This window comes from Episyrphus balteatus, chromosome X (assembly GCF_945859705.1).
Source record: "Episyrphus balteatus chromosome X, idEpiBalt1.1, whole genome shotgun sequence".
NCBI lineage: Eukaryota > Metazoa > Arthropoda > Insecta > Diptera > Syrphidae > Episyrphus > Episyrphus balteatus.
In genome coordinates, this window is record NC_079138.1 from 5,218,053 (window position 1) to 5,245,909 (window position 27,857).

At 30.1% G+C, this 27,857-nt stretch overlaps 2 protein-coding genes across 3 annotated transcripts; both read right to left on the reverse strand.

The window, feature by feature from the left end:
* Positions 1–5,178: 5,178 nt before the first annotated feature.
* On the reverse strand, positions 5,179–12,352 carry LOC129920498 (mesoderm induction early response protein 1-like). Its single transcript, XM_056001763.1, has 5 exons — positions 11,406–12,352; positions 11,032–11,348; positions 10,789–10,965; positions 10,444–10,645; positions 5,179–8,080 (listed from the first exon to the last, which is right to left on the reverse strand). Exons 1-5 carry the CDS (start codon positions 12,229–12,231, stop codon positions 7,722–7,724), a joined length of 1,881 nt encoding a protein of 626 aa, XP_055857738.1. The 5' UTR covers positions 12,232–12,352; the 3' UTR covers positions 5,179–7,721.
* LOC129920499 (capping protein inhibiting regulator of actin dynamics-like) lies at positions 12,251–27,857 on the reverse strand. 2 transcript variants are annotated; one of them, XM_056001764.1, is made up of 4 exons: positions 27,491–27,857; positions 17,735–17,830; positions 14,772–15,436; positions 12,251–12,930 (listed from the first exon to the last, which is right to left on the reverse strand). In XM_056001764.1, the coding sequence occupies exons 2-4, from the start codon at positions 17,796–17,798 to the stop codon at positions 12,766–12,768; spliced, it is 894 nt and encodes a 297-aa protein (XP_055857739.1). In that variant the 5' UTR covers positions 17,799–17,830; positions 27,491–27,857; the 3' UTR covers positions 12,251–12,765. The 2 variants fall into 2 exon arrangements, with proteins under 2 accessions (XP_055857739.1, XP_055857740.1); XM_056001765.1 differs by having other exon boundaries at positions 14,772–15,421; positions 27,491–27,856.

The window sequence follows — 27,857 nt, forward strand, 5'->3', positions numbered from 1 at the left end:
AGTAATTTTTTCTCATTTTTTTTACGATTTTTTGACGAAATTATTAGGTTTTTTAAAAAAATTTGGCAAACTTTTCGAATATTTGTATTCTATGTTGTGTTTTGGTTTCACAGATCCTTTTATATAACTCTCAAACCTCTAATACTATCATATTAGATTTCTTCAATAAATTCGAATTATTCATTTTTTCAACTAAAAATTATTATAAAAATTTTGTAGAGCTTTCAATTTTATACATGAAAATGATTAAATCTAGCCTTTTTGATGAACCATTAAAAAGATAAAAAATTCTAAACACAAATACACAATCTTTCCCATACAAATCGTATGGGAAATAGAAATTTGCGATGCGGCGGTATTAAATGTTAACATTATTAAGGGCTGAAACTTTTACAGTATTTTTTTTTTCGTCATTTCCAACAATATTTTCAACAATGCTTTGAACAAAAAAAATATTTTTTTTTTGAATCAATCTAATATACAGGGTGTCCCAAAAGTTAACGTCGAAACGAAAACGGTAGATAGGGTAGGTGGTGACAGTCATCAGAAAAATGATAAAAAAAATCGCAGCCATATATTTTGGGAGTTATGGGCATTTGAAAAAAAGTCGAAAAAATGGTCACCCTGTGACGGTTTTGTATGTGCCGTGACTACAAATCTTAATTTTTCTCATTTTTTTCTTTTGTTACGGAACCTTGAATAACCCTGCTATCAAATGCATTCAAAAATTTTAACTCAGCTGTATCAGTTTTAAAGAAAATATTACTTTTTTACCCAACTTAGTACTAACAAAATTTACATGACTCTAATTCAATGAGCCGTAGTGTAAAAAAAATGCACTACAATGTTTCGGCAAGTTGCCTTAAAAGTTGGTGAGTTCAATTCTCTTTTCAAAATGGTATAGCATTGTTGGGAATATTTCATAAATAACCGAGATAAAATTTTTTTTCTTAAGAAATCCGACTTTTTTTTAGGTAATTTTTCCATATTATTTAAGTTTTTGTATTCTGAAAGGTTCTGAAAGGGTACAAAACTTGAATAATATGGAAAAATTACCTCATAAAAAAGTCGGATTTCTTAAGAAAAAAAAATTATCTCGGTTATTTATGGAATATTCCCAACAATGTTATACCATTTTGAAAAGAGAATTGAACACACTAACTTTTAAGGCAACTTGCCGAAACATTGTAGTGCATTTTTTTTACACTACGGCTCATTGAATTAGAGTCATGTAAAATTTTTTAGTACTAAGTTGGGTAAAAAAGTAATATTTTCTTTAAAACTGATGCAGCTGAGTTAAAATTTTTGAATGCATTTGATAGCAGGGTTATTCAAGGTTCCGTAACAAAAGAAAAAAATGAGAAAAATTAAGATTTGTAGTCACGGCATATGAAAAACCGTCACAGGGTGACCATTTTTTCGACTTTTTTTCAAATGCCCATAACTCCCAAAATATATGGCTGCGATTTTATTTATCATTTTTCTGATGACTGTCACCACCTACCCTATCTACCGTTTTCGTTTCGACGTTAACTTTTGGGACACCCTGTATACCATATAATATACCATCCCCTCAAAATAAAACAATGTGGATCACAAGTCTAAAATTGTGCCCTGGGATAGGGTTTGTTGTGTTGCCAGAGCCGGCTATTTAACGCCAAACATTTATCTCGCTCCTTAAAAATTTGATTTCCGATTAATCGGAATTTGGCTCTTATAATTTTGAATTTGGCGATTTAAGGCTCCTTTAAAATTCAAGCATTTTACAACAAAAATCCAACAATTTGCATACATTTTTTATTTTTTGTATTGCAAATTTAATTTCACGTCCGTTCTGAAAATTAAAAAAAAAATCAAAAATCTCGTATCAAAAAAAAATTATTTTCGTTTTTTTGACCATTTTTGAAAGCGGCTATTTTTGGCTCCAAGATTTTTTTTCAAAATCAGCTCCTTGCTTCCAAAGTATTCTGGCAACACTGCCCTATCCTGAATATTTAGAAGAAACCCATTTCTGAATTCTGAAGAATAGCAAAAATTTCCTGGAAAATATTTTGCCTATACCAATAAACTGCGTGACAAAGTTTTCATCACAATAATAAAAATTTCCCTGGGAATATGTTTCCCATGTTAAAATGATCATAAAAAGTTTCCCTGGGAATTAATTGGTATCGACAATCAATTTTCCAGGGGAATTTAGATCTCATATTTCATACGATTTTTTGTTCCCTGGAAATAAATTGCGAGGGAAACTCACGATCGCACAAAAATTTCCGAGGGGAATACAAAAATTTCCGAGGGAAACAAAATTCCCCTGGAGCTTCACGAGAGGGCCCAATAATTGATCTTCTTTGGAAATTTATTTATGACAGCGATCGTACAACGAATTTGTGAAACATTGCATGCAATGTATGTTCCGTGGAATAGGCTCCTGAAATATAATCGGTCCTAGCGAGGTATGAATCCAAAACAAAACGATGACTCCAGACGAACGCAGTTGCACGTTTTCATGACAATGAAACTCTTGAAAGATTTGTCAATTCCTCGCAAGACAGTAGATACCCTTGAAAATAAAGGAGGTTGGGTGAGATTCTCTATGGCGTAAACGAACAAACGTTTCCTTTTCTTCATAAACCTCAAAAATCGTTTCTTTGTTTATAGAATCTGACACCTTAATTTGAATCCAGACCTCTGGCTTGATAGTTCATCGCAATAACCATTGCGCCAGAGAAAGAACACTGTGCTTCCCACAAACAAAAACTCTCCGATACGTATGAAATAGGACAAATTTCCGCTCCGATAAATAGGTCGCTGAGACCGAATACCTACCTTTATAATCCATGAGTGGATGACAATAATAATCTAATACTACAACTAACACGTGCTCCTCAGCGCGAAGAAGAAGAAGAATGTGTTTAGCCGAAACAAGGTTTCTTTTTTTTATGAATATTTAAATCTTTATAAACGTCTAATGGGTTTTCTGGACTACAGTGTCCGTCAGAGTTGGTTTGCTGCTCACTGGTATTGTCATTTCCATGTTATTCTTTTCTGCAAAAATTTAACTGGTCTCTATGGTGAATTTCCGGATTGTATTTTGCAATATTGAAGCTCACTCACAACAAACCTAAAATCGTATGAAATTATAGAAAGATTGATGATACAAAAAAAAAGCTTTGAAAGAGCTGATGCTCATTTCATTTAAAAATATATAAAATATTTTTGGGAAATTTTTAATCCTCGATTGACCGCAATTCTCAAGACTACAAATAATTTTGTTGATTAAATTAATCAATTGCTGCTTGCAGCTTTGTTTTTTCATGTTAAGAGTCTCCGCTTAATCTTATTTTTGTATGTTATGCTTCTTTTGGGCGCATTTTGTAAGAGAATATTTGTATTTTCCCAAGCGGCCACTGTGAGACAAGCAAAGTAATTTGTCTATATGCATCAATATGTTTGTTCTTTAACATAATCCAATAAATCCAATCGTATCTCCGGCAAATTTTGAAATCCCGTCCAGGTGTGACATTCTGAGGCTCTTTTTTTTAAAACGATTGTCGTTGAAACTGCTTCGTTATCGTACAAACACAATCGTTTTATTTCAACGATACTCGTTAGTCTTTACGACTGCCATTCATTATCGTTTACTTGCCGCTCGTTTTGTATTGCGTAATAGACCCCCTGGGGCCCTATTTTGTAAAACGATTATCGTTGAAACTACTTCTATATAGACTTTGACATTATCGTTAGAACTTATTGCCCACAACTGGAACCTTCATCATCCTAAAACTATAACACAAAAAATATCCTCTTTTTGACAAAATACCAAAAACGAAACGCGATATAGAATGCGAACTGTGGCCTTTGCACGGTTTTTTTTTGCTTTTGAAAAACGAAAAAAAATTAACCACAAGTATTTTTTTATTCTTCCAGTAAAAAAGAGAAAAATGCTTTAGAAGAATTTGATAAAATGGAACATCTATATACAAAAAAAGAAAATCAGATTGCATAATTCTCATGAAAACACAACTAATGATAAAGAAGTATAATCTATTACTTTGAACGGAAATATCTTCTTTTTAATTTTTTTATTTTAGATAACTCCCTTTCAGAGTTTCTCACAGATTGAATTACAAATTTCTATTTCCTTGAGCAGTTGTAAGTCTTGATAAATTCTCATAAAATGAGTCATTTATGACAGTCGCGCACTTGCAAATTTTAGTTTCTCAACTGTTTGGCTTCAAACGATCGTCAATTTGATCAACGAAATGATTTGTGTTTTTTGTCACGTAGAATCGCATGTAACAGCGCTGACTTTTTACTTCAATTTATGAGAACAAAAGGATTATAGATGTTGCTTATGGGTTTGTTGATTTCTTGTGAAATGTTTCATGTATGCGCTGCTCGTTCAACTGATGATTCAACTATTTGGGTTTAAAAAAGCTGCAAGATCGCGACTAGCCTTAGGGTCCATTGTTTTTTTAACTGCCGATGCCGGCTCAAACTATAAATTCAACATTCTTCAATCACCACCAAATAATGACTTTGCATACAATCGAAGACACTCGACTGAACCAAAAGAGTACTTCGACTGTTCGATTCTTTCAAAATATGTGGTGGATAGACAACCCCAAGGGTCGTCTGTCTGTCGCAACTAACAGATTCTAGCAGATATTAGAAACCCGCTGCCACAAGTATTTGTCATTTTTAGAATTCCAAATATAATTTTAAATCCACAAACATGATACGAGAACTTCTTTAGAATCATAAATAATATAACACAAATTGTTTGGTACATCAAAAATACATTTAATAAGAATTACTTAAATGACATTTTGTCTTTTAAGGGTCAATATACAACATACAATAAATCCAAGAGTGTTTTTAAGATTTTTTTTTTATGGTTTATCTCACTTAGGTAGTGTTTATTGATACTTTTACAACAGGTAAATATATATGTTTTTTTATATAAGCATTTATTGTATATACACTTATATATTTTTTTTTTAAATTTATTATTCAGCCTCATCCAGCACACATCCCATTGTTATTCAATCTTCTTTATTTTTTAAATCAAATAAATGACAATCAGAAATTAGCCAGCTTTCACTACTCAAGCTAACATAATTTTAATAACGATGGAATATGTGGCATGAAAAGGATCGTTTTTTTATTTTATTTAAGTTCTTTTGTTTTTTTTTCTCTTTATAATGAAGAAGAAATACCGCAGAATGATATTAAAATTATAGGAACATAGATGTATTCATTGTCAAATTCAAATTTTGTGATGGATTTTCTCTCTCAAAACAAAACAAAAAAAAATATTTACTCTTTATCATTTTAAACATCCACAGGGACATACATTTTTTTCTATGTTCATTTAATAAATAAATACAAAATTAAATTCAAAACTTATTTATGCAGATTTTTGATTTTGAGGATTTATATTTTTCTTATAATTTATTATTCAGCCTCATCTAGCACACATCCCATTGTTATTCAATCTTCTTTATTTTTTAAATCAAATAAATGACAATCAGAAATTAGCCAGCTTTCACTACTCAAGCTAACATAATTTTAATAACGATGGAATTGTGGCATGAAAAGGATCGTTTTTTTTATTTTATTTAAGTTCTTTTGTTTTTTTTTTTCTCTTTATAATGAAGAAGAAATACCGCAGAATGATATTAAAATTATAGAAAAAATATGTATTCTTTATCATTTTAAACATCCACACGGACATACATTTTTTCTATGTTCATTTAATAAATAAATAAAAAATTGAATTCAAAACTAATTTATGCAGATTTTTGATTTTGTGGATTTATATTTTTTTATAATTTATTATTCAGCCTCATTCAGCACACATCCCATTGTTATTCAATCTTCTTTATTTTTTTAAATCAAATAAATGACAATCAGAAAGTAGCCAGCTTTCACTACTCAAGCTAACATAATTTTAATAACGATGGAATATGTGGCATGAAAAGGATCGTATATTTTTATTTTATTTAAGTTCTTTTGTTTTTTTTTTCTCCTTATAATGAAGAAGAAATACCGCAAAATGATATTAAAATTATAGGAAAAATATGTATTCTTTATCATTTTAAACATCCACACGGACATACATTTTTTTCTATGTTCATTTAATAAATAAATACAAAATTAAATTCAAAACTTATTTATGCAGATTTTTGATTTTGAGGATTTATATTTTTCTTATAATTTATTATTCAGCCTCATCTAGCACACATCCCATTGTTATTCAATCTTCTTTATTTTTTAAATCAAATAAATGACAATCAGAAATTAGCCAGCTTTCACTACTCAAGCTAACATAATTTTAATAACGATGGAATTGTGGCATGAAAAGGATCGTTTTTTTTTTATTTTATTTAAGTTCTTTTGTTTTTTTTTTTTTTTCTCTTTATAATGAAGAAGAAATACCGCAGAATGATATTAAAATTATAGGAAAAATATGTATTCTTTATCATTTTAAACATCCACACGGACATACATTTTTTCTATGTTCATTTAATAAATAAATAAAAAATTGAATTCAAAACTAATTTATGCAGATTTTTGATTTTGTGGATTTATATTTTTTTATAATTTATTATTCAGCCTCATCTAGCACACATCCCATTGTTATTCAATCTTCTTTATTTTTTAAATCAAATAAATGACAATCAGGAATTAGCCAACTTTTACTACTCAAGCTAACATAATTTTAATAACGATGGAATATGTGGCATGAAAAGGATCGTATATTTTTATTTTATTTAAGTTCATTTATTTTTTTTTCTCCTTATAATGAAGATGAAATACCGCAGAATGATATTAAAATTATAGGAACATAGATGTATTCATTGTCAAATTCAAATTGTGTGATGGATTTTCTCTCTCAAAACAAAACAAAAAAAATATTTATTCTTTATCATTTTAAACATCCACACGGACATACATTTTTTTCTATGTTCATTTAATAAATAAATAAAAAAAAATTGAATTCAAAACTAATTTATGCAGACCCAAACGAAACCTCGAAAGACAGAATCATAAAATCACAAGTCCCATAAAAATCCAGCCCTAAAAAAAACTTAGGAAATTAGCATTATCTCATAAATAAAGTCTTGAGATGTATGATACTTTTGGAGTTTAAAAAAAAAAAAAACAAATCAAATAAACATAAATATTTTTGAAATCAACGAATTTCATTCGTAATATTTTTCACTTAAAAAATTGAATCAAACATAAAGACAAAGTTATTTTTGATGGATAGGAATTCATTTCATCAATAATAATTTTGTGTTCTTTGCTTCAAAGTGAGATGTGAGTCTAAATTCTCAATAACTACATCTTTTTTGTAATTCGAAATTTTGTCTTTCGAGATTTGTGCAAAAGTAATATATTTTTCATTCGGAATAATTGTTATTCTTCAAAATTCAATTTGATCACTGAACAAAAATTTTGTTTATTCCCCCACTTTAACTACCTTTTTTTAATTTTTAAAAAGATTCGATTCTCTGAATCACTCATTTTTTGTTTTCTTTTTTTTTTTAAATTAATATCTGTATATCAATATTTGACAACACAGCCATACACATAAACATTTATAATATACATTTATAATATTTAATATCTTATTAACTCTATTTTATGTTTTGTTTTAGTTTAGTTTTGATTTTGTGTTTTTTATTTTTAAGTTTTGGATACTTTAGTAAAAATCATTTTTTATTTATATGATTTCCTATTGAATTATTAGTCGAAGAAGATGAATTAGCATTCATAGCAGATGAAGTAGAGTTTGAGCAACTGTTGCGACACGTTTTCCCTGTTGATGCTGATGGCGATGATGTCGATGAATTTTTTTTTCTAAAAAGGCTGCTAGAAATATCATTATTATGATGATATTTAGACTTGGTCCCGGATAGTAAGCTACTACTTCGTCGACGATGTGATTTTTTATTAGAAGATGATTTTTTTGAACTTGAATAAAAATTACTGTGACCACCAGAAGAGCGATTTGTTTCGTTCATAATAGAGAAGTTATGGTGATGGTGTTTCTTCGATGGTGGTTCTTGATCTGCAAAAAAAAGAAGAAAACGTCCGTATTTTTTTTGTTTTTTTTTTCAGTATTCATATCGTCTGTCAGCTAAATTTATGAACTAGATTACTCGATGTTATATTTACATAACACCTGTTATTGATCATATGAAAAAGCTAATTAAGTCAATTTCTTTTCTGGGCTACAATGTAAAAATAGTATAGTGAAAAGTAAGGTTTCTTCTTCTCGAATGATGCATATTGAAATTGAAGACTTAAAACGGAACAAATGCCTTTGATTTTCAAGATTAATAATAATAATTCTTCCAAAAGCTTCTTTGAGCTTTATTTGGTTCAGTGGCCATTTGAATAAAATGAAAATTAACATTTTTTAATTTTAATTCCATCCAAATAATTGACTTGAACATTTTGTATAGATCTTTGATTATTAAATTGATTTAAGCTTTGGATATTTTTTTATGTAGAGTATGCTGGCTTGAGCTCTATTGGTTCTGGCCCGGATAATATTGAACTCTTCTACTTTTCACAACTGGACACCCCGCGGACAACCTAGTCAGTTGACTTTTTAAATTAAGTTTATCCATGTATAATATTAATTTATATTTTATAACTCTTTGGATAAGGTTAGGCCCCCTCTGTGCCAACAAAACTTTTTATCTATCAATGTATCTTAGAAATAAGTTAATTTTATGTCAATTTTAAATAACAAGTTCAATTAGCTGAATTGAAATTTATCTCTTCTACTTTTCATAGATTTTATTGCAATATTTTTCTTGAAGTTGTTCTGGATTGTAGGTATTCAGGGCAAAGATTGTGTTTTATTTTGAATACAAACACCATTGCCATCATATAGTCTTTGATTGATAAATTAACCAATTTAAGCTTTAACGATCACACTTTAATACTGTTCGCATGGGTTTGTTTTGGAATTAAGAAGTCTAACTCTTTAGGTTATGTTAACGTTAGACAATTAACGGAATAAATGTTGAACAAATACAGAAGACTAGCACAATATTTAAAATGAGGTTTGATAGTTACATAAAACATTTTTATTGCACTATTTTTCGATATGTTTTTTCGTGTCACTGTTCTTTGAAACATAATGAGGTATATTTTCTTGCGAATTTTATTAAAGTAAAGCAAACAATTTCACGAAACGCTCCAAAGATGTTCCATAATATCAAATTGTTCCAAAGCATTTATCCCAACTGATCTTTACAGGAAGAAAAATCGTGAAGCAGTTCCCAGTAATTTTTTGTATTTGGACTTTGTGGTAAATTTTTACTGGCTCGACTTCGGAGTCTCACCTTAACACTGCTATCATCAATATATAAATGTGAAAGAAATAGATACGAAAGTGCAGCTCTTGGAAATATTTTATTTTGGACTAAGAGTTGATCAGCTTCAACATGATCTTGTATAGAAGGATCATTCAAAAGATTCAACAGCGAGACCTGAACACGACAACTGCCCTAGATTAATTAGACCTTATGCTTTCCAGAACATTAATGAATTTAATAAACAGAATTTCCAAATGCCGTTAGTTATACACACCAATAATGGAAAAGCAACAATGATGCAGAAGAAAGCAGGATGGCTTATCATTTTTTCCTCGCAAAAAACAGTACCACTGCAAATATAATTATAATTGATGGACAGAGGCTGGATATGAATTTCAAACCTATGTGGAGTGACAGTCTATCGCTTTAACCAAATTCGTTTGTTTTTTTTCACTTTCACTTAACTTTATATGGGAAAGCCTTGTAGCTATGAGATTTGGACCAGCTTCAGCATCCTTTCCCATCATTTGTTTATCGCTTTAAGTTTAACTGCTTTAAAGAGCTCTGTTCGAAAATGTAGGTTTATATCAACAAATTGATAATTTAACAACCTTGTCTTAATTATTGCCTCTTTCAAGAAAATTACTAACTTTAGAAGATTAGAAAACTCATTAAATTATAATCTGAATTTAAATCTTGGTACAAGAACTACATACATATGTAACTTGTTGTCTGATTTTAAACAAATTAAATCTAACTTTTATATTTAAATATTGGAAACAGATTCAGAACCTTGAGACAGTCCTGCTTGTGAAGTGTTTTTGTTTTAAGATATAAATTGATCTAGGTGAAAATTTTAATAAAGTCCAATTTTTCTGGTGGTTGATCAATCTTTCAGTAAGTAAAAAGAAAATATGAACTCTCCAGGAAACAGATGACAAATATGGAGTGCAACTTAATTAGCAATAATTTTAAGTAGAATGTATGTACAAGTACATTTATATTATATGAGAAATTGAGTTATCTAGTTCTTGAAATTAGTTTACGATGTGTCAAAATAGATAAAACAGTAAATATAAATTCATATTATTGAATAACTTACTTGTTAAATAAATATCACTTGACAAAAGACACGACAAAGTATGTTTCGATCCACCATTGGATGCAGTATCACGCTCATCATAATCCAAATACGTATCCATATGATCAATGGTATCTGAATCAACGAAATCCTTATCACGACGTTCAGTTTTCTTCCAAAGATAGTAGAATTGAACAAGTTCTCGTATTGAACGGGTCCGAACCTATATAAATACGTAGGAATACGAAAAAATATACGTACAATTTCCAAACACCATACTTGGAATAAATTCAATAAAAAAACCGATGGTAAAAAAAAAACTACTTAAAAATTACAAATTATCATTTTTTTTTTTTGAATTTATACTTGAGTTTGTCGTATTTTTCGAAAATCTTTTCCAAACTTCTGTATGCCTTCTTCAAAATTTCGACATTCTTCTTCAGACCATAGACTCATTGAACCAGTTAATGGAACTGCATTTAAACGTTTCCGTCGTAGTGCTTCTTTGAAATTATATCCACAAAGTACTAAAAGATGTAAAGCCTAGCAGACAATGAAGAAATAAATAAATACTAAGGGAATGTAAAATATAATAAAATTTCATCATACCTGCTCATCATCTTTAACTGTACTACAACCTAGTCCTTGATCTGATTCTGATGTTACAGAAGCTGACGATGATGGTATATCGTCATCTTGTGTCAATAAGTTAGGAGATGATTTTAATTCTTTCACTCGTATCAAATAATCTTCAACTTCTTGTTCGCTTACTTGTGATGGTTCCCATATCAATTTGTCTTCATTTTCATAAGGTAAAACATCACCATATTTGGACAGGCCAATTGGTATTGTTGCTTGATAAGCAGCTCCAACCATTATAGTTTTCTTAACATAGTCATCATCATCGTCATCTTCATCAGAAAACTCTGTAATTTTTTTTTTAATAAAACTAAAATAGTCGAAAAGATCAAAACAAATCTCACCATCATCCATTTTATCCTGGATATTTGTATATTTATCAGGATAAAGTAACGCCAATGCAGTCAATTTAGTATGTTCGGATGGTAAATTGAATGCATCGGCTGGATCATTATCAATACTAGAATCATCAAACTCTGCTTCTTCTTCATCATCACCGTCATCTTCATCGGCATTAGTTTCGGCTTCATTTTCATGTATACTACTACTTTCGTCCTCTCCAACATCAGTATCAGTTTGTTCTGTTTTTAATATTTCAACTTCGTCTTCACTCTCTTCAATGACAATTACTTCGTCGATGGTTGTTGGTGGGACTGTTGTTGAAGTATTTTTTGATGACGAAGAAGAAGAAGAACAAACTTCTGTGTTTGTTGATTGCTTTAATTTCTGTTGTTGCTGTTTCGAACGCATTTGTTTATGTTTTTTAGTTGATTTTTTTCGTTTATGCCGTCTCTGTTGTTGTTGTTGCTGCTGCTGATAGTCCTCTTGCACGTGCTGTCTATAATGTTCCAGCAATTTTTCTAATGGCATTTCACTCTCTTTTTGCAATGTTTCTATTTCATCGGCGGGATCTTGCGATTCGAGTTCAGCTAAAGCTTCTTCTTCGGTTAGGGTTTGTTCGTCATCAAAATCATTTACCATCATATCAATAGATGGCTCAAAAGTTGTATCACCAGTTGTTTGTGATGTTGACGATGATGCTGGAGAGGGTGGTTGCTGTTGACAATCTTGCCAATACGAATCCAATAAGCTAGTTGCCGACGCATGGATAGTTGTGTTTGTAGTTTTACGTACAATTTTGGTTTGTTTATTACTCTTTTTGGTATCCATTGTTTTTGTTTTTTAAGTGTTTTGTTTTTTTTTTTTTTTTTTTTTTCTGTTCAACAAAAAATACAAATTTTATTATTTTGTATTTAAATTGTTTGGTAGTTTGTTGTTTAGAGTGTTTGGAGAATAATACAACATCTATTATAATATTCTGAAGATCAATAAAAAGATCACATCTATGTTTAAAAAAACATACTTGGCACTCAGCAACAAAATTCAAAAAAAAAAAAAAACTCTAACTTCAATTAATGGAACTTAATAGTTCAGATAACAAAAACAAATATTTTGATAATTCATTCATAAAATAATTTGTGCATATTTTTCTTCTTTGCACATGAAAACCTTCTCGTTTGTGGGCTAATTAAAAGAAAGTTAAGAGTTGCATTCCTTGCTAAATTCCAAATTGAGCAAACATGTGATTTGTAATGATTGAATGAATTAATTCTTGTTTTTAATTTGTATAAAACGAAAATGGAGCTTCAGCTAAAAAGTGTGTTCTTCCTTTTTTTTTTTAGTTTGTGATACAAGGCGAATTGTTTATTCGCTGTCACTCTCCTCTACATGTACAGGACACATTACGTTAAATCGAGGTAGGGAACATTTATTCATCATTTCGGGGTTATTTATAGTAACGAGGGGTCTTGTTATGATGCATTTTCCGCTGGTGTTGTTTCTGCCGTTTTCTATCCAATAACCAGTCCACTAAAAAAATTAAATATGGAACGAAATCAAAAGAAAGGGATTATGTTAATTATGATTTGTTTTCTTTTGCAATGAATGCTATCAGAATAAGCTAGACGAAATAATGTTTTATGCTACGTAAGTAAAATAAAAAGCTATTTGTTAATTGGATTTATCTTATTTAAATCCGTGGGGCTTAAAAGGGTAATAAGGAGTTAATTAAATGCAAAATTTAAAGATTACACAGCTGCAGTCAAAAAATATAACTTTTGTTTGAAACATTTGATTATGTAATGTAATACTTTATTTGGCTCTGATTATGCCATTTCATTTACATAATTAAACATTGTTAACATATTAATAATTAATACATTTCAAGATTACTATGACACATTAATAAATACACAATACAGTTTAAAATAATTAATTAGTATTTGATTAATGCAATGATTGCTAGCTTTTTGTAGTTTCGTATTAATTTTTGATCCTTTGAATACTATCAAAACATATTAATAATAATTTCAAGTTTAAGTGTAAACTTTAGGGCTTAGTGTTTAGTTTACTTTTCTTTTTAATCTGTTCAATATTTTGAATGTCATAAAAAAAAGAAAAAGAATGCTTAAAAAACAAAATGTATGTATTTAATTAAAAAAAAAAAAAAAGGGGGACCAAAGAAATAAAGCGGGAAAAAAAGGGGATCAGAATTTAAAAAAAAGAATGCAAACTAAATAATAAATTCTGTGACAAGTGCAATACGGAGAAAAGGACAACGGGGCTTGTTGAAAAAAGATTCTCCAAATTATATCCTATCACGCAAAAGTTCCGAACTGCATACGCTTTTTTCTTATTCCTAGCCAAGACCTTGAGCGTTAATTGCAGTTTTTATTTAACCAAATTGCCTACTGAGAAAAAAAAGCAAAATTTGACTTTCACTTTAATCCAACAGAAAAGTATTAAAGACAAATATTAAAAACAAAAAAAAATGGTTGCAGCTTTCAAACTCACAAACAATAAATTAGCTTTGGGTTACAAAATTTCCGTATAGTGTAATTTTTTTTTTGTAGATTCCATAAAATGCCGATGTGAATAAATAACAATTTTTTAAATTTAATTTTTATAAAAAAAAATTCTATATTTTGAGTGAATACTTTTCTGCTTTTATTTTGACAGCAGCTGTATATTATAATGGCAAAAAATAGGTTGGCAATGTAAATGGCAATATACTGACTAAATTCTTGAAATATTTTACTTCGATAAAAACAAAAAAAACTACAAAACAAATACACAAATTTAAGCTCCAAGAACCTTGTTAAGTGAAAACGATCGAACATTTATCAAGAAACGAGTGGGGATACATCATCTAAAAGTTATGCTTACAGAAATATCGTTCGATAATTTTAAGTAAGAAGGCTCCAGGTTATTAGGTGAACGGAAAATTTTCATTTTATTCGCGTCTATTCCCGAATTGAAAAATTGTTTTTTTTTGTTTGTTTTGCTTCAAGCAAATGTCTTTTCAAAAAAAACATATTGTTTCATAGTCATATTTTAAAAACGGGTCTTAACTTAAATTCGAGTCTAAAGTTAATACACAGGTTAAAATTAGCTCCTTTCTATACAAAATTAATTTAGAGGTGGGTCTTTAATTTCTATGAATAACATAAACTCCAGTTATTCTTAGAAGCTACAGAATCACAGCTTATGAAAGAACTATGAATATAGCCCATTTGCCTTATATATAGAACTATCAACCCGTACCCCATGGAAAGCTTAAATACGAAAAAAATACATAAATACAAAAATCGTCTCTCCTTAAAAGTGACCCATATGAAAAAAAAACATTTATATATACAAATGTATTTCACCTGTATGGCGCGTTGGGTAATACGACTTTCCTCTTCATCACTTGATCCAATCTCAATAACTTCAGGTACTTCGATCCCTTTTGCTCTTAGTTTTGCTCTTCTTTTCTCTTCTTGTTCCCTTAAATATTTGGCAATGATTTTCTTTTCTTTTAATCTCTCTTCTTCTGCTTCTCTCAATTTTGTCTTCTCCGCTTCATTCTCAAGCTGTTCTTTAAATTCTCGATCCATAGCCTCAATATCCAAAAATGGTGGGAACTTAACTTTGCGACCAGTGCTATCGTCATCATGCCCGTGAGTCATGTAGAAAAACAAGGCGTCTAACTCCTCTTCTTCTTCTTGCTTCCTTGCAAGTTCCTCTTTTTCTTGCATTTCAAGATCCTGCTTATGGATTTGATCCCAATATAGCTGGTTTTTGGTTTTTGGTCGGCGATCTTTAATACTCCAGCATCCCGATTCAGCTGAATCATAAGGATCGGCTAGAGGTGGTAAATTCCGACGCATGCGTCTAGCATTTAGCTGAGCATGTTGCAATCTGTGTTGTCTTTCACGTTGGCGTTCTGCTTGTATCAATCTGTTTCTGTTCGCACGTCGTCTTAAAAAATGATTTTCGGGTTGGGGATTTTTTGATTTATCTGGATTATCATTCGCGTCTGAAAAATAGGTTGCTGTTGGTTTTTTCACAAATCCGTATGTACATTTTGTAAAAGAGCTTATCAAGGTTTTTTGAAAGCACAATAGGATACCAGTGATAAGTATGTTCGATCAAAAATCTATGATCCATCATCTTATCAAGGTATACCCCCTTCAATTGTTTCTACGATATGAACGATAATAAATAATCGTTCATTTCGCTGAACAAAAACACACAAAACACAACATCCATTAAAATGAATAAACAACAATTTGATATTATCTTTATATTTATTTGGTTTTCCAATTGAGACTTGACAATTTTCAATTTTTACTATGAACGCGCACTTCAAAACCAATGACCAAATTTTCAATTTCCAAAACATTTTAAACATGATGGAGGCAAGGCCACTAACGAATAATGTTTGGAAATAATTAAAATTTATTTGTAGCAAACAAGTTTACACTGCAAAATTTTGCCGTATGATAGGAGTGATAGTGATACAACGGGTTGATAAAATTTCCAGAAATATTATTGACTGTCTCAAACGAATCGATCAACATTCTATGGACTTCAAGAATTGATCATCGCTGCTATGACCACACGGAATGGAGCGACTTTGTGCTCAAAAATATTGGTATTATAAAATCATCTTTAGTGATAATGCACGGCGTCATCAACAGACAGAATTTTGGCGGTATTATTATCAGAATCATAGTTTTTAAATTTTATAGGAGAAACGTAATAACCAGGGAACGGATTTTCCTAACTTTGCCTTTTTTTCAGCATTATCGTAAGAAAGTATAGTATTTATACAAACACGATTCATGTCCCCCTGATTCCAAATATATGTTTTTAATTTTGTCTTCTTTACTCATTGGTGGTTTTTTGACAATTTTTTTTATGTTTTTTTATGCCTTTTTTAAGTACTAATTTCTACATAAATATACCATAATAGCTTTCACTTCAGTTGAGATTATTTTTCTTTTACATAAATTTGCTTGAACTGAACACATTAGAAAAAAAGTATAGGAAGATTGCGTACTTTTCTTTTCTAAATAAAATTTCTTATGTTTTCTCAAGCATTAAAATAAATGTTCTAATTTTGATCGACCTTTAAACTCTTATTTTAGAAAGCTTGCGAAAATCAGGTAGTTTTGAGAAACGGTAAATGTACAAATTTATTTTTATTTAAATTTTGTTTTCAAAGGACACACGATTGGGCAAGTGTTCCCCCTTTTTAAAGAATAACAACGAAAATGAATTATTGAAAATTCACTACTGTTTTCAATTTCAATAAGGGACTCAAATTAGTTAAACATTTAAATTCTGTAATTAATTGCGACATCAACTCTAGACTTGGCGAAAACATTAAAGTTTTTATTTAACAAATGCTTGTTTTTGCTTTTTGTTTGATTTTTATTTTGCCTTTTTTGAATTTTTTAGGTAATAACACGTTATCGCATAGGGCCTAGATTTTTGAAGTTATACTTCTGGTGTGTGAAAAATTACTTTTTCAAGAGAAATGACAAAGCAACTAGCAAATAGCGACATCTAGTGTTCATAATTGTAAGTGAATTTATGTGGGTAGGAAGTATAACTTCAATCGCGTGTACATTATTTGTACACACACTCTTTTTTTATTTATTAATGTGCAAATCGCTGTAAATCTGACTAAAAATGTGGAGTAAATTCGGAGTACTTTGTAGTACTAAAATTGCTCCGGAGTAATTTATGTTTACACTTTTGTGGCGTGAAGGAACACAAAACCTTCAAAAGTGGAGTGAAGGAAAACGACATAAGCTACGTTTAATGATTGGTGTAAGCAAAGTCGTAAAAGAAGTTTTGAGCCAATATTGAAACAAATAAAGTTACTATTTGCGTTAAAATGTGTGGCGAAGTAATCGATAATTGTGTACAAGCTAATGATGAAATTATACACTGGCCGACATCGTTCATCATACCATAAAAATAAAAAAAAAAAAAAAAAACAACAAAGCCGTTTCCTTAAAAGAGAATTGGTTAAGTACTTTAAAATGAATTATAAAGGACGCAATAAGTGACTAAGTTATAAATAGCATTCGACTTGTACAAATATTGAATAATGAATTATTGAAATTTGTGAATCGTATGAAGAATGTTGTCGGGCACTGTAAATAACATCGAATCTCATATAAAAATCTTTTCATTTTTTTAAGTTGTCAAGTTTTTATTGGAAAACCCAATATATAGCAATATAGGTACAATTAAATTAACTGATTTGTTTATTAATACGATACAAGAACTGAATTGTTGTTTGTTTGTTTTTTTTTTTTTACAAAACTTAACTTACCATTGCGTCCTCTTGACGTTGACGGTTGATTTTCTTCTACATTCATTTTTGATGAAGGTTTCATTTATTTAACTCTATGCTTATTTTGCTTGAAGTCTGAAACGGTTGAATGAAGAAAAAGAAAAATACAGAAGAATGTTCAGACTGTTTTTTGTTTTTTGTTTAAGAAGAAAATTATTTAGGGGAACAGTTTGAAAAATAAAAGAAAAAAAAATTACAGAAAATCAGAAAATTCTGTTGCTTTTTTTTTTTTTTTTGTTTATTTATTAAACTTGAAGTTATTATTACAAAGAGTTCACCTAACATTATCAGTGTTTTGCAAACAATCAACAAGGTATGTACGTTAATTAACATTAAAATCTACTTTTGTGACTTGTGACCCACTCCCCTAGTTTAAAAATTGTCCTATTATTAGGTTCCGATGCTATTTTTAGGGTTCAATTTCGCATAATAAGAACTCTAAAAAAAGGAGTAAGCTATTAAAAGAACAACGCATGGATATTTTGCCAGAAGGTTAAAGAACTACTCAGAGATATAGAGTTCAAACTGAAGCCAACAAGAGCATTCATATAATCAGTGTTGGAGAAAATGGAAAAATCATTCACAACACTGACAAAACCAATTTCACTTCACAGGTAGATTGCACAGTTTGCAATGTACATGCATCATCTTGATCAAGATCAACGGTGGATTGAAGGAAATTATATTTACTGAAGCTCCATGAAATGCTAGATCTGACTACCATTCAAAATAGCACACGCGGACTTGGTAAATTAATAAACCAAAGCTCTTTTTTTTTTTTTGGTTTTACCCTTTGTTCCCGGAGTGGCTTTTCTTTTATTAAAAATAGGAAAATCTTGAGAAAAAGATTGATTTTTCCTGAATACACGCAAAAAAAAAAAAAAAACAATTATCGTACTAACATTGTAAACGGAAACTTTTGAGCTGATAGTACAAAATTTTGAAGTCAATTTGTGAGTACAAATAAAAATTGAAAAATAAAATTGAAATTAAAAAATGATGTGTTTTACAGTGTTGTTCCTCTACGCGTCGACTTTGATTGTCTACATTTCTACGTAGACAATTGTGTCAAAATGTAGACAATGTCGACAATGTAAACAATGAAGTCGACAATGTAGACAATGAAGACAATTCGTTTCAATCTGTCAATCTTGATAGTTATTTCGCGTGGTTTATATTTATATCAATTTATGGAACGTTTGTGTTGATTTAAGTTTAATATCGAAATATTCAGTAGGTACCTACTTTGTTGTTGATATAATGTCTGCTCCTGATAAATAAAAGCTTTAGTGAACTGGGTTTTCTTTAAATGAAATCTAATAAATATGTAGTTGGATATTTTACAGATGGCTACAGCGGCAGCCACAGGTTAAAATAAAAATATATTAAATAAACTATATGGGTAGGTATTCACGATCCGGTGCAACAAAAAGGTGTAAAATTGCTAAACTTTTGTTTTTCTATTACAACGACAGACAAATTTTGCACCATTGTATTTTATTTTTGCAATAGTAAGGCTTTAGCGAAAGTGTAAAAGTGTAAAAAAAATTGTAGTGCGTATATTTAGTTGTTTTATTTTAAGAAAATGTTACACTTTGCACTTTTACAACAATACAAGACCATTTGCATCAAATCGTGAATACCCCTTATAAAAATCATATTATTTTCAAAAGCATAATGCTTTATCATTCATTTGGTATTAGAATGCCTACAAACCATCCAAATCACCTACGGCATCTAAATCTGTGGGGTGTTTAGAAGGAAAAACAAGTTGAAAAGGTGAAATAAAATTGATTGTCTACATTGTTTACATTGACATGTAGACAATGATGAATTGTCTACGTTGAATTGTCTACACGTAGACAATCGCGTAGTCTACATTTTTTGTCTACATGGAACAACACTGGTGTTTTACCAAAAAGGTTAATAAAGGTTTAATTATTAAACTACACTCCTGCTCAAAATTAACGCACACTTTTTTCTTCTTTAGTCATACCCCTACATCTTATTTAAAATGGCTTTTAAATTATTTGTTGTATTTTTTTGTGTTTGGTTATTATTAAGCAAGTCAGAAAAATGCTAAACTGCAACAGTATTATCAACCAAAAAAAAGATGAACCAAATTTAGCAATTTAAGGTCTGAAAACTGATATTAAAATAATTTTTGTTTTTTAAGAAAAAAAATTTTTAAAAATGGAAGCACGTGACAGTTCTTTCCAATAATTTTATTCAATACTTGGCATTGTCTCCTCTAGCGCTTATGACAACTTGGAGTCATCTATTCATTCCACGAATTAACATTTGAAGGTTTTATTGTAACTTTTCTTTCACTCCAATTTTCTGTGGATCAAGAATGCTTGGAGGTGGATTTCGGCCGCAAATGCACTTTTTTCAACATTTCCTAGACATGTTCTATTGAATTCAAATCCGAATATCTGTGTGGTCAATTCAAGGGTGGCATATTTTAATCTTGAAGATATTTTCAAACCACTCTAGCATGCATTATCGTGCATCAGACTGAACTGTGGACCAAATCTAGGGGTGATTGGAACCGCATGGTGTTCGAGGATATCAGTCAAGTATTTTTGGGTATTTAAAGTAGGTCTAGGAGAGCTCACTAACTCCGTAGGTGTTGTAAAGCAGAGTTTACTTCATGAAAATTTATGACTCATCTCTAGAAGGTTAGCGGGTTGACAGATAGACTTCAGCATATCTCTCCAAATCTTCCCCACAAACATTTTACTCCATACCTTCAATTTAAGATCACTCCTGTCTTATTTGAGAAAATAACCACGATACTGTGAGACAAAGTAATAGTAGGAATTTTCTGTAAAATAAATATGATGTGCGTTAAATTTGAGCAGGAGTGTAGTATTTAGATTGGAAAACCTAATTAGCTCACTAAAAACATTTTAACATTTTCCATAGATTGCATAACCATTTTCTTTCAATTTTATCATTATTTAAATTTGTAGCTCTAAGCTTAAGGCTAAATGAACTTTAAAAAAAAACCCTCGCAAATACTGAGTTTTTTTTACTTAATGTAAACTTTTATAAAGACAAAACATTTTGTATTGGTCGGAGTACTCATTATGCAATAGCTCATACGCTAATTTTCAAGTTTTGTTTATTGCAACAAAAAATTGAAAATAAATTTTAGGTGCTTTCATGCTGAAACCACTAGAAAGCAAACCCATTTCTCACGCAAATGAAGTGTCTCATTACAAGACAGAAAGGAGGTTTGTGCTCTAAGGAAGATATTTAAAAAAAAATCTATCTATACTAAATTTCAGGGAAATCCAATCGTTAAGGTCCTATCTATCCATGGTATAAAAAGAGAAGGTATGATCATTAGAAAAAACTCAGTATCGAGAACTGTCAAAACTTATGGCTACTTAAGGTTTTGACAGCCCAGCCCATTGAAATTGTTATTGTAAACAAATTTGTCTTGGAAGTTGTTGTTGCTTTTGACTTTGCCAAATGCCAAACGTCAAAACCTTATTACCCCATTTTGTAAGATGGCGACTCTAATGATCATACCTTGTCTTTTTATACCATGCTATCTATCGATGTACAGATGGACGCTCAGACGAGCAGACGGACGGCATTATAAAATGTACTTTTATTTCAACTTATACGTAATCATTGCCCAATTGGGCAAATAAAAAAATTTAGAAAAATAATCTTACCTAAGATTTTTGAATCAACAAACAGCGGATTCAATAAAAATATACTACATACTACTTATGCCCATAATTAAACTAAGAAATATATGTAATGGGAAAAGCAACCAGTAGCATTCAGCTATTTGATTCAAATCCAAATCAAAAGATTCACTTGATTTTTATTACGTTGACATATTTGCTTTAAAAGTTTTCATGAAAATCTATTTCTTCAAATTTAGTTTTCAATGCCATTTAAACGCTTCTTATTTAAGATTTTTGTGTAAATTGAATAGCAGAATAGGACTGAACATATGTAGATTTCGAAAATCATTACTAGTACTTACCTCAAGGCTTTTAAAATATAAAATTAGAAGAACGTTCGTTATCTTAAATTTAAATTTGATTACATATTCTTAATTAACCCATGAACTTTATCCATATTTATTTAATATATTTAAATTTGTTTAAAGTCTTTTTTTAGTCCTTTTTTTTTAGCAACCTTTAACTGCTAGCTGTACCTTTGCCCCCACGATGATGTCCGATAGAATATAATTCTTTCTTAAGCCGCATTAAAAAATATTATGTATGTACAGTTCAAGAAAATTGAACAGATACAATTGGGCAAGATATACAAGATGTTAAGTAAAAGTAATGTATATTTTCAAAGTTCGGCAAATAAGATTTTTATGACATCTTGAAGATGAGTAACTAAAATTTGATACCGTTTTGTTTTTTTTTTTTGTATTAATATAGTTGATATTGAATCTAAGTTATATTTATTTAGCATGAAAAGTGGCACAGACTTTGACGAAAGCGAATGAGAACTCTTTTTTTTTTGAGAAAAAAATTCTTGGATGATTTTGGACCCAGCCGCATTTCTGCTGAATGAAAAAGGAGATACAACATTGAACTAAATGCATAAAACTACGTGCTGGAGAAATTTTTTGAGGCACAATGCAGAAATCCACAGTTGATTGAAGCGCAGGACACTATGCAAAATTACCTACTTAGGATGGGAACATTATTTATCTTCATATTTTAAGAAAAGTAATTATATATTAATATTATCTATATCCCTGTTAGATCTGCAAGGGCACTAATTAAAAAATAGTCTTTAAGTTAGTACAGTCAATTGAGATTAAGATGATAAATAAATGAATGCAGCCTAGGATACCGCTTAGCAGCTAGAGGTTGCTTTACTATTCCTGAAGCAACTCTACCCTCCATCGATGATCGAATTAAAGAATAACCCTCCAGATAAAACAGTTTTGCTTTTTAAAGTCTCAGGCATTAAAAAAAAAAAAAAAAAAAAAAACTGTTGTTTAACAATTATTTCAAGAGAGTATGATATTTCCGAATGGAACAAAGAAATAGTAGGCAGGACTAGGAGTGTTTATTAAGATTCATTCAATCAATGTTAAACGAACTAGCTTCGACTTTTAAAAGTTATGGACTATCACTATATTATGTTTGAGTCGTTACCCTCACTGATAGCAAAATAGAATCTGGGAGATTGAATGAACCAATATGAAATTTGACAGTAATTTTTCATAATCTAGTTAAAGAGCATACAAAAAAGTGGAACTTGACTGTCAACTATCAAATATCACCTTAGCGGATTCAGTACCCGTTTTAAAAAGTCAAATCAAATCATTTGTGAAAATTGACAAATAAAAGAAATAAATCTAGTAATTAAAAGATTAAAACAAACACGAGACTGAAGAAATTTGAATTTATTGCAATAATGACATTTATTGGACTTAATTTAAACTCACACAAGAAATATTGGGTTTGTGATTTAAAAATTCAACACAAGTTATTGATTGTTGGGCAAGTAAAAAATGATTAGAAACGAAGACATAAGAATGAGAACTCGTACAATAATTTACGTCATATAAAGAACAAAACTTTTAAAACGGATCTAAGTTACCAAGATAGAGAATTGAAATGAGCTAGTTATACATAAACTACGAACTTGCTCTTAGGGTTCAAGTTGCTAAAGTTTTAAACACTTTTTACATGGAAATTTAGTAAATGTAATTACACGGTGTTACAAAAATGAGGTTTTAAAATATACGCGGGCGGAGACCTATCAGGTTTTGTAGAGCTAGTCGCACTGAATACGAAACGGTATTTGAAAATCCCCTAACACCCCCAAAATCTGGAGTTACGGGCAAAAAACGGTTTTTTGGACCTTCACCCATTGAAAAAATTCTAGCTTCGACAATTTTTTACCCATTTTCGATTTTTTTACAGTTTCTGATAGAAGATAAATATACCTTTTTAACAATGTATAAAACATGTTATGTCGGTTAAACCACTTAGAATTTATAAGATGTCAAAGTTCAAAAATTCAATTTTTTTTGTCATTTTCCCAACTTCGGCATCAATTTAAAGTATATGTTTTCAAGACAACATGCTATTTAAAAAATGTATTCTAAAACTTTATCTATTTCCCAATTGATCGAGGTATTTTTTATGAAAATCACTTCAAAATTGGCTTAGAAAAAAAAATTTTTCGATTTCAACCCAGTTACAGAAATTCGAACTTTTAGGCATAGAACAAAAATGTTGTTTCGGCACGTAGTAGGATAAGTTGGGCGCCAGGATTTGATGAAGGGTTTTTGTAGAGGAGCTCAATACAAACATTTTTTTCTTTGTTAGGGGGGTCTATCTCCCCCCGTTTAGGTGGGAGGGGCATTTTTCTAAAAAAAAATTAGTAAAAAACAACGGCAACACTTACAGTAATAAATGATACCATTTCCAAAAGGCAAAATTGTGCATTTGATTCTAATTTTTAAATCAATATAATATTACCAATAGTTTTTGAAATAATCGATTTCAAAGTTAAAAATAGGGGAAAAAAAAATTTTTTAAACTCATTTTATACTATTTTTGTCCATGAATTGAATTTTAGTAAATAAATTACTTAGACAGAAAACTGCCTCAATAAATTCCTTATCGAACAGTGAAAACTATTATGTTTCTATGTCTTCTAGTTTTTGAGAAAATTGAAAAATAAAAACAAATGAAAACAAAAAATATTTTGAAAAAAGAAAAATCTGATAAAATAATTTTTCAATTTTCCCAAAAACTAGAAGACATAGAAACATATAGTTTTCACGGTTCGATAAGGAATTAATTTAGGCAGTTTTCTGTCTAAGTAATTTATTTACTAAAATTCAATTCATGGACAAAAATAGTATAAAATGAGTTTTAAAAAATTTTTTTTCCCCTATTTTTAACTTTGAAATCGATTATTTCAAAAACTATTGGTAATATTATATTGATTTAAAAATTAGAATCAAATGCACAATTTTGCCTTTTGGAAATGGTATCATTTATTACTGTAAGTGTTGCCGTTGTTTTTTACTAATTTTTTTTTAGAAAAATGCCCCTCCCACCTAAACGGGGGGAGATAGACCCCCCTAACAAAGAAAAAAATGTTTGTATTGAGCTCCTCTACAAAAACCCTTCATCAAATCCTGGCGCCCAACTTATCCTACTACGTGCCGAAACAACATTTTTGTTCTATGCCTAAAAGTTCGAATTTCTGTAACTGGGTTGAAATCGAAAAATTTTTTTTTCTAAGCCAATTTTGAAGTGATTTTCATAAAAAATACCTCGATCAATTGGGAAATAGATAAAGTTTTAGAATACATTTTTTAAATAGCATGTTGTCTTGAAAACATATACTTTAAATTGATGCCGAAGTTGGGAAAATGACAAAAAAAATTGAATTTTTGAACTTTGACATCTTATAAATTCTAAGTGGTTTAACCGACATAACATGTTTTATACATTGTTAAAAAGGTATATTTATCTTCTATCAGAAACTGTAAAAAAATCGAAAATGGGTAAAAAATTGTCGAAGCTAGAATTTTTTCAATGGGTGAAGGTCCAAAAAACCGTTTTTTGCCCGTAACTCCAGATTTTAGGGGTGTTAGGGGATTTTCAAATACCGTTTCGTATTCAGTGCGACTAGCTCTACAAAACCTGATAGGTCTCCGCCCGCGTATATTTTGAGTGTTACACCGTGTTATTGTAGGTATATAAAAACAAAACAAGAGCCGTTTTTTTTTAAAACTATTTTTGTATAAATATTTTTTTTGGAAAAACGTTTTAAAATAAAATTGGTATGCCATTTTGTATAAATCACCAATCAACATCTAAAACTAAATTTTAAAAAAAATTCCATGGTCCGGTGTTCGAAAATTTGATTTTTCAAAAAAAAAAAAAAAAACAAAATCAAAATTTTTTTTAAAATCCAAAATTTTTTTTCAAAAACAAATATTTTATTTTTGGCTTGTATTAAAATTATATACATAAATGCTTCTTTACAAAAAGTTTCGTTGCAATTGAGTTATTAGTTTCGGAGAAAAATCGGATTTAGAAAAAACGGTTCTATGGCAGGTATCATTAAAAAAAAATTATTTTAAGTTTTTGGAAAAACATTTTAAAATAAAATTGATATGATATTTTGTAAAAATCACTAATCAACATCTAAAACTAAAATTTCAAAAAAAAATTCCGGTTTTCGAAAATTATTTTTTTTCAAAATTTTATTTTTGGCTATAAGGAATCTTCCTCAGAAGCAAATACTGATTGCACAAGTGCATAGTTGTAAAGCTATAATACAATGTTAGTTAGGTATTGCATGTTAGCACCTGTTAAGTAGGGAACTGATATAAGCTAAATGTAGCTTCCTTAATCAAACCCACATCAAATGGGTAGAACAAAATAATGGGATAGTAGGTAAAATTTCTGGATTTGAAAATTTTAAGCTTTTAAGTTGTGTTCAAATATTTTAAAGTTCTCCATAATATGAAATTCAACTTTACTCTAATAACCTTGAAATGTGAATTGTAGCTATAGTCTGCGTAAATAAAGCATGCCTCCTCCACAGGTAGGTAGTGATTGAGTTGCAACTAGCAACTATTTGTTATCGTTACAAAAGTGCGTTGTTTTTGTAAAGCTATGATTAGGTGGAGTGTAGCTAGAGAATTGAGAGATGAGCTAGATGAAGGCGAATAAGGATTTCGGTTTTCACTAGCCCACGCCCTGTCCACCCACTCAAAGTTTGAATTTTTAGCTATATATAAATAATAAAGTACACAGCTTTAGATAGCACAGATTGGTTTGGCAAGGCATGCTCCCACAGGTTGGTAGTGATTGAGATGCAACTATTGTTAGCAAAAGTGCATTGTTTTTGTAAAGCTGTGATGCAGGTTGTGGGTGCTTGCTGTATGCAGCAGCAGGTAGAGAATTAAGGAGCTCTCTAGAATTTTTAAGCTTTATTCAATTTTTCAAAATAATAGTAGGCGACGCTCCGTAAACTTTTTCAGGCGCCAAAAGCTATATTGAGTTGCATTGCAACTACTCCCACTCCCCTACTCCTTTCGGAACAAATAGTTCCTACAAAAGCCCGCGTCTAGGTGTTTCAGATTTCTCCCCCAAACTTCATTTATTTTTAATGGAGCCACGGAAAGCTTCCCGAAAACAAAAACCTGACCAAAACCTAGTGCTCCTGTTCCTGCACTTGCAGCTTTTTGTAAATTTTAAAAATAGGTAATAGCGTAGGTGCAAAGAATAAAAAAAAAAAAACAAAGTGTGAGCAGGAGAGCTTTAAACAAAAACAAAACAAAAAAAAAAAAGTGTTAACTCCAAAAGCTATTACTTTCTCAAACAAAAATTATAAAACAACAATGGGCAAAAGAACAAGGACAACATAATATTTAACTAATGTTAAAATGAAAGCAACCAATGCAATTGGAAACTAATGAAGGATTTTTTACAAAGTGAAAAAAATAAGCTATATAAAATCGAGAGGAGTGAAATAATGGGGGGATGAAATTTGTATGGAAAATAGTTTTTGTGCCCAACCCCCCCACAAACCAATTTGCAAAAAATAAAAAATAGATGAAGAAAAACAACATTTTTTTAATCCCCGTTTTATCAATATTGTAGTTAGAATGAGACTTATTGATAGTTTTCAAGCAAAGGCAAATCAAAATATTAGAAAATAAAGATTTTTTATAGTTTTACTTGTTGATAAGTATTTTTTACATACCTGAGTTGTTTTTTTTTTTTTTTTTTCTTTCTATTCTACCGGTAAGATGTACTTTTTTAAGTGCGTAGGTTGTGTTGGCGCTGAGTTCTGGACTAGATAGAAAATTCTTGGAACTTGCGATTAACAAAACTTTACTTTGGTTAATTGTACGTCACTTTGAAATATATTTAACAAATATAAAATTTACTTTTGCTCACACAATAATATTTTTATATATTGTGATTATGATGATGATATTTGATTTGCAAAATAAAATGCAAATGCACAAGTGCAGTGCAATCGATTTGGACGATGTTTAGTTTTGGAATGGCAGAAAAACAATGAGAGACAACGCGACGCTGGCTGGCTGGCTCTGGATGGATGCAGA

Coding starts and splice junctions, on each gene's coding strand:
- LOC129920498 (XM_056001763.1), bottom strand. CDS start 12,231: ATGGATACCAAAAAGAGTAATAAACAAACCAAAATTGTACGTAAAACT. Junction 10,966..11,031: donor CAGTTAAAGATGATGAGCAG/GTATGATGAAAT, acceptor ATTGTCTGCTAG/GCTTTACATCTTTTAGTACT. Junction 10,646..10,788: donor GAAAAATACGACAAACTCAA/GTATAAATTCAA, acceptor GTATTTATATAG/GTTCGGACCCGTTCAATACG.
- LOC129920499 (XM_056001764.1), bottom strand. CDS start 17,798: ATGAAACCTTCATCAAAAATGAATGTAGAAGAAAATCAACCGTCAACG. Junction 15,437..17,734: donor AACGTCAAGAGGACGCAATG/GTAAGTTAAGTT, acceptor AAAAACCAACAG/CAACCTATTTTTCAGACGCG. Junction 12,931..14,771: donor TTACCCAACGCGCCATACAG/GTGAAATACATT, acceptor TAATTTTTTTAG/TGGACTGGTTATTGGATAGA.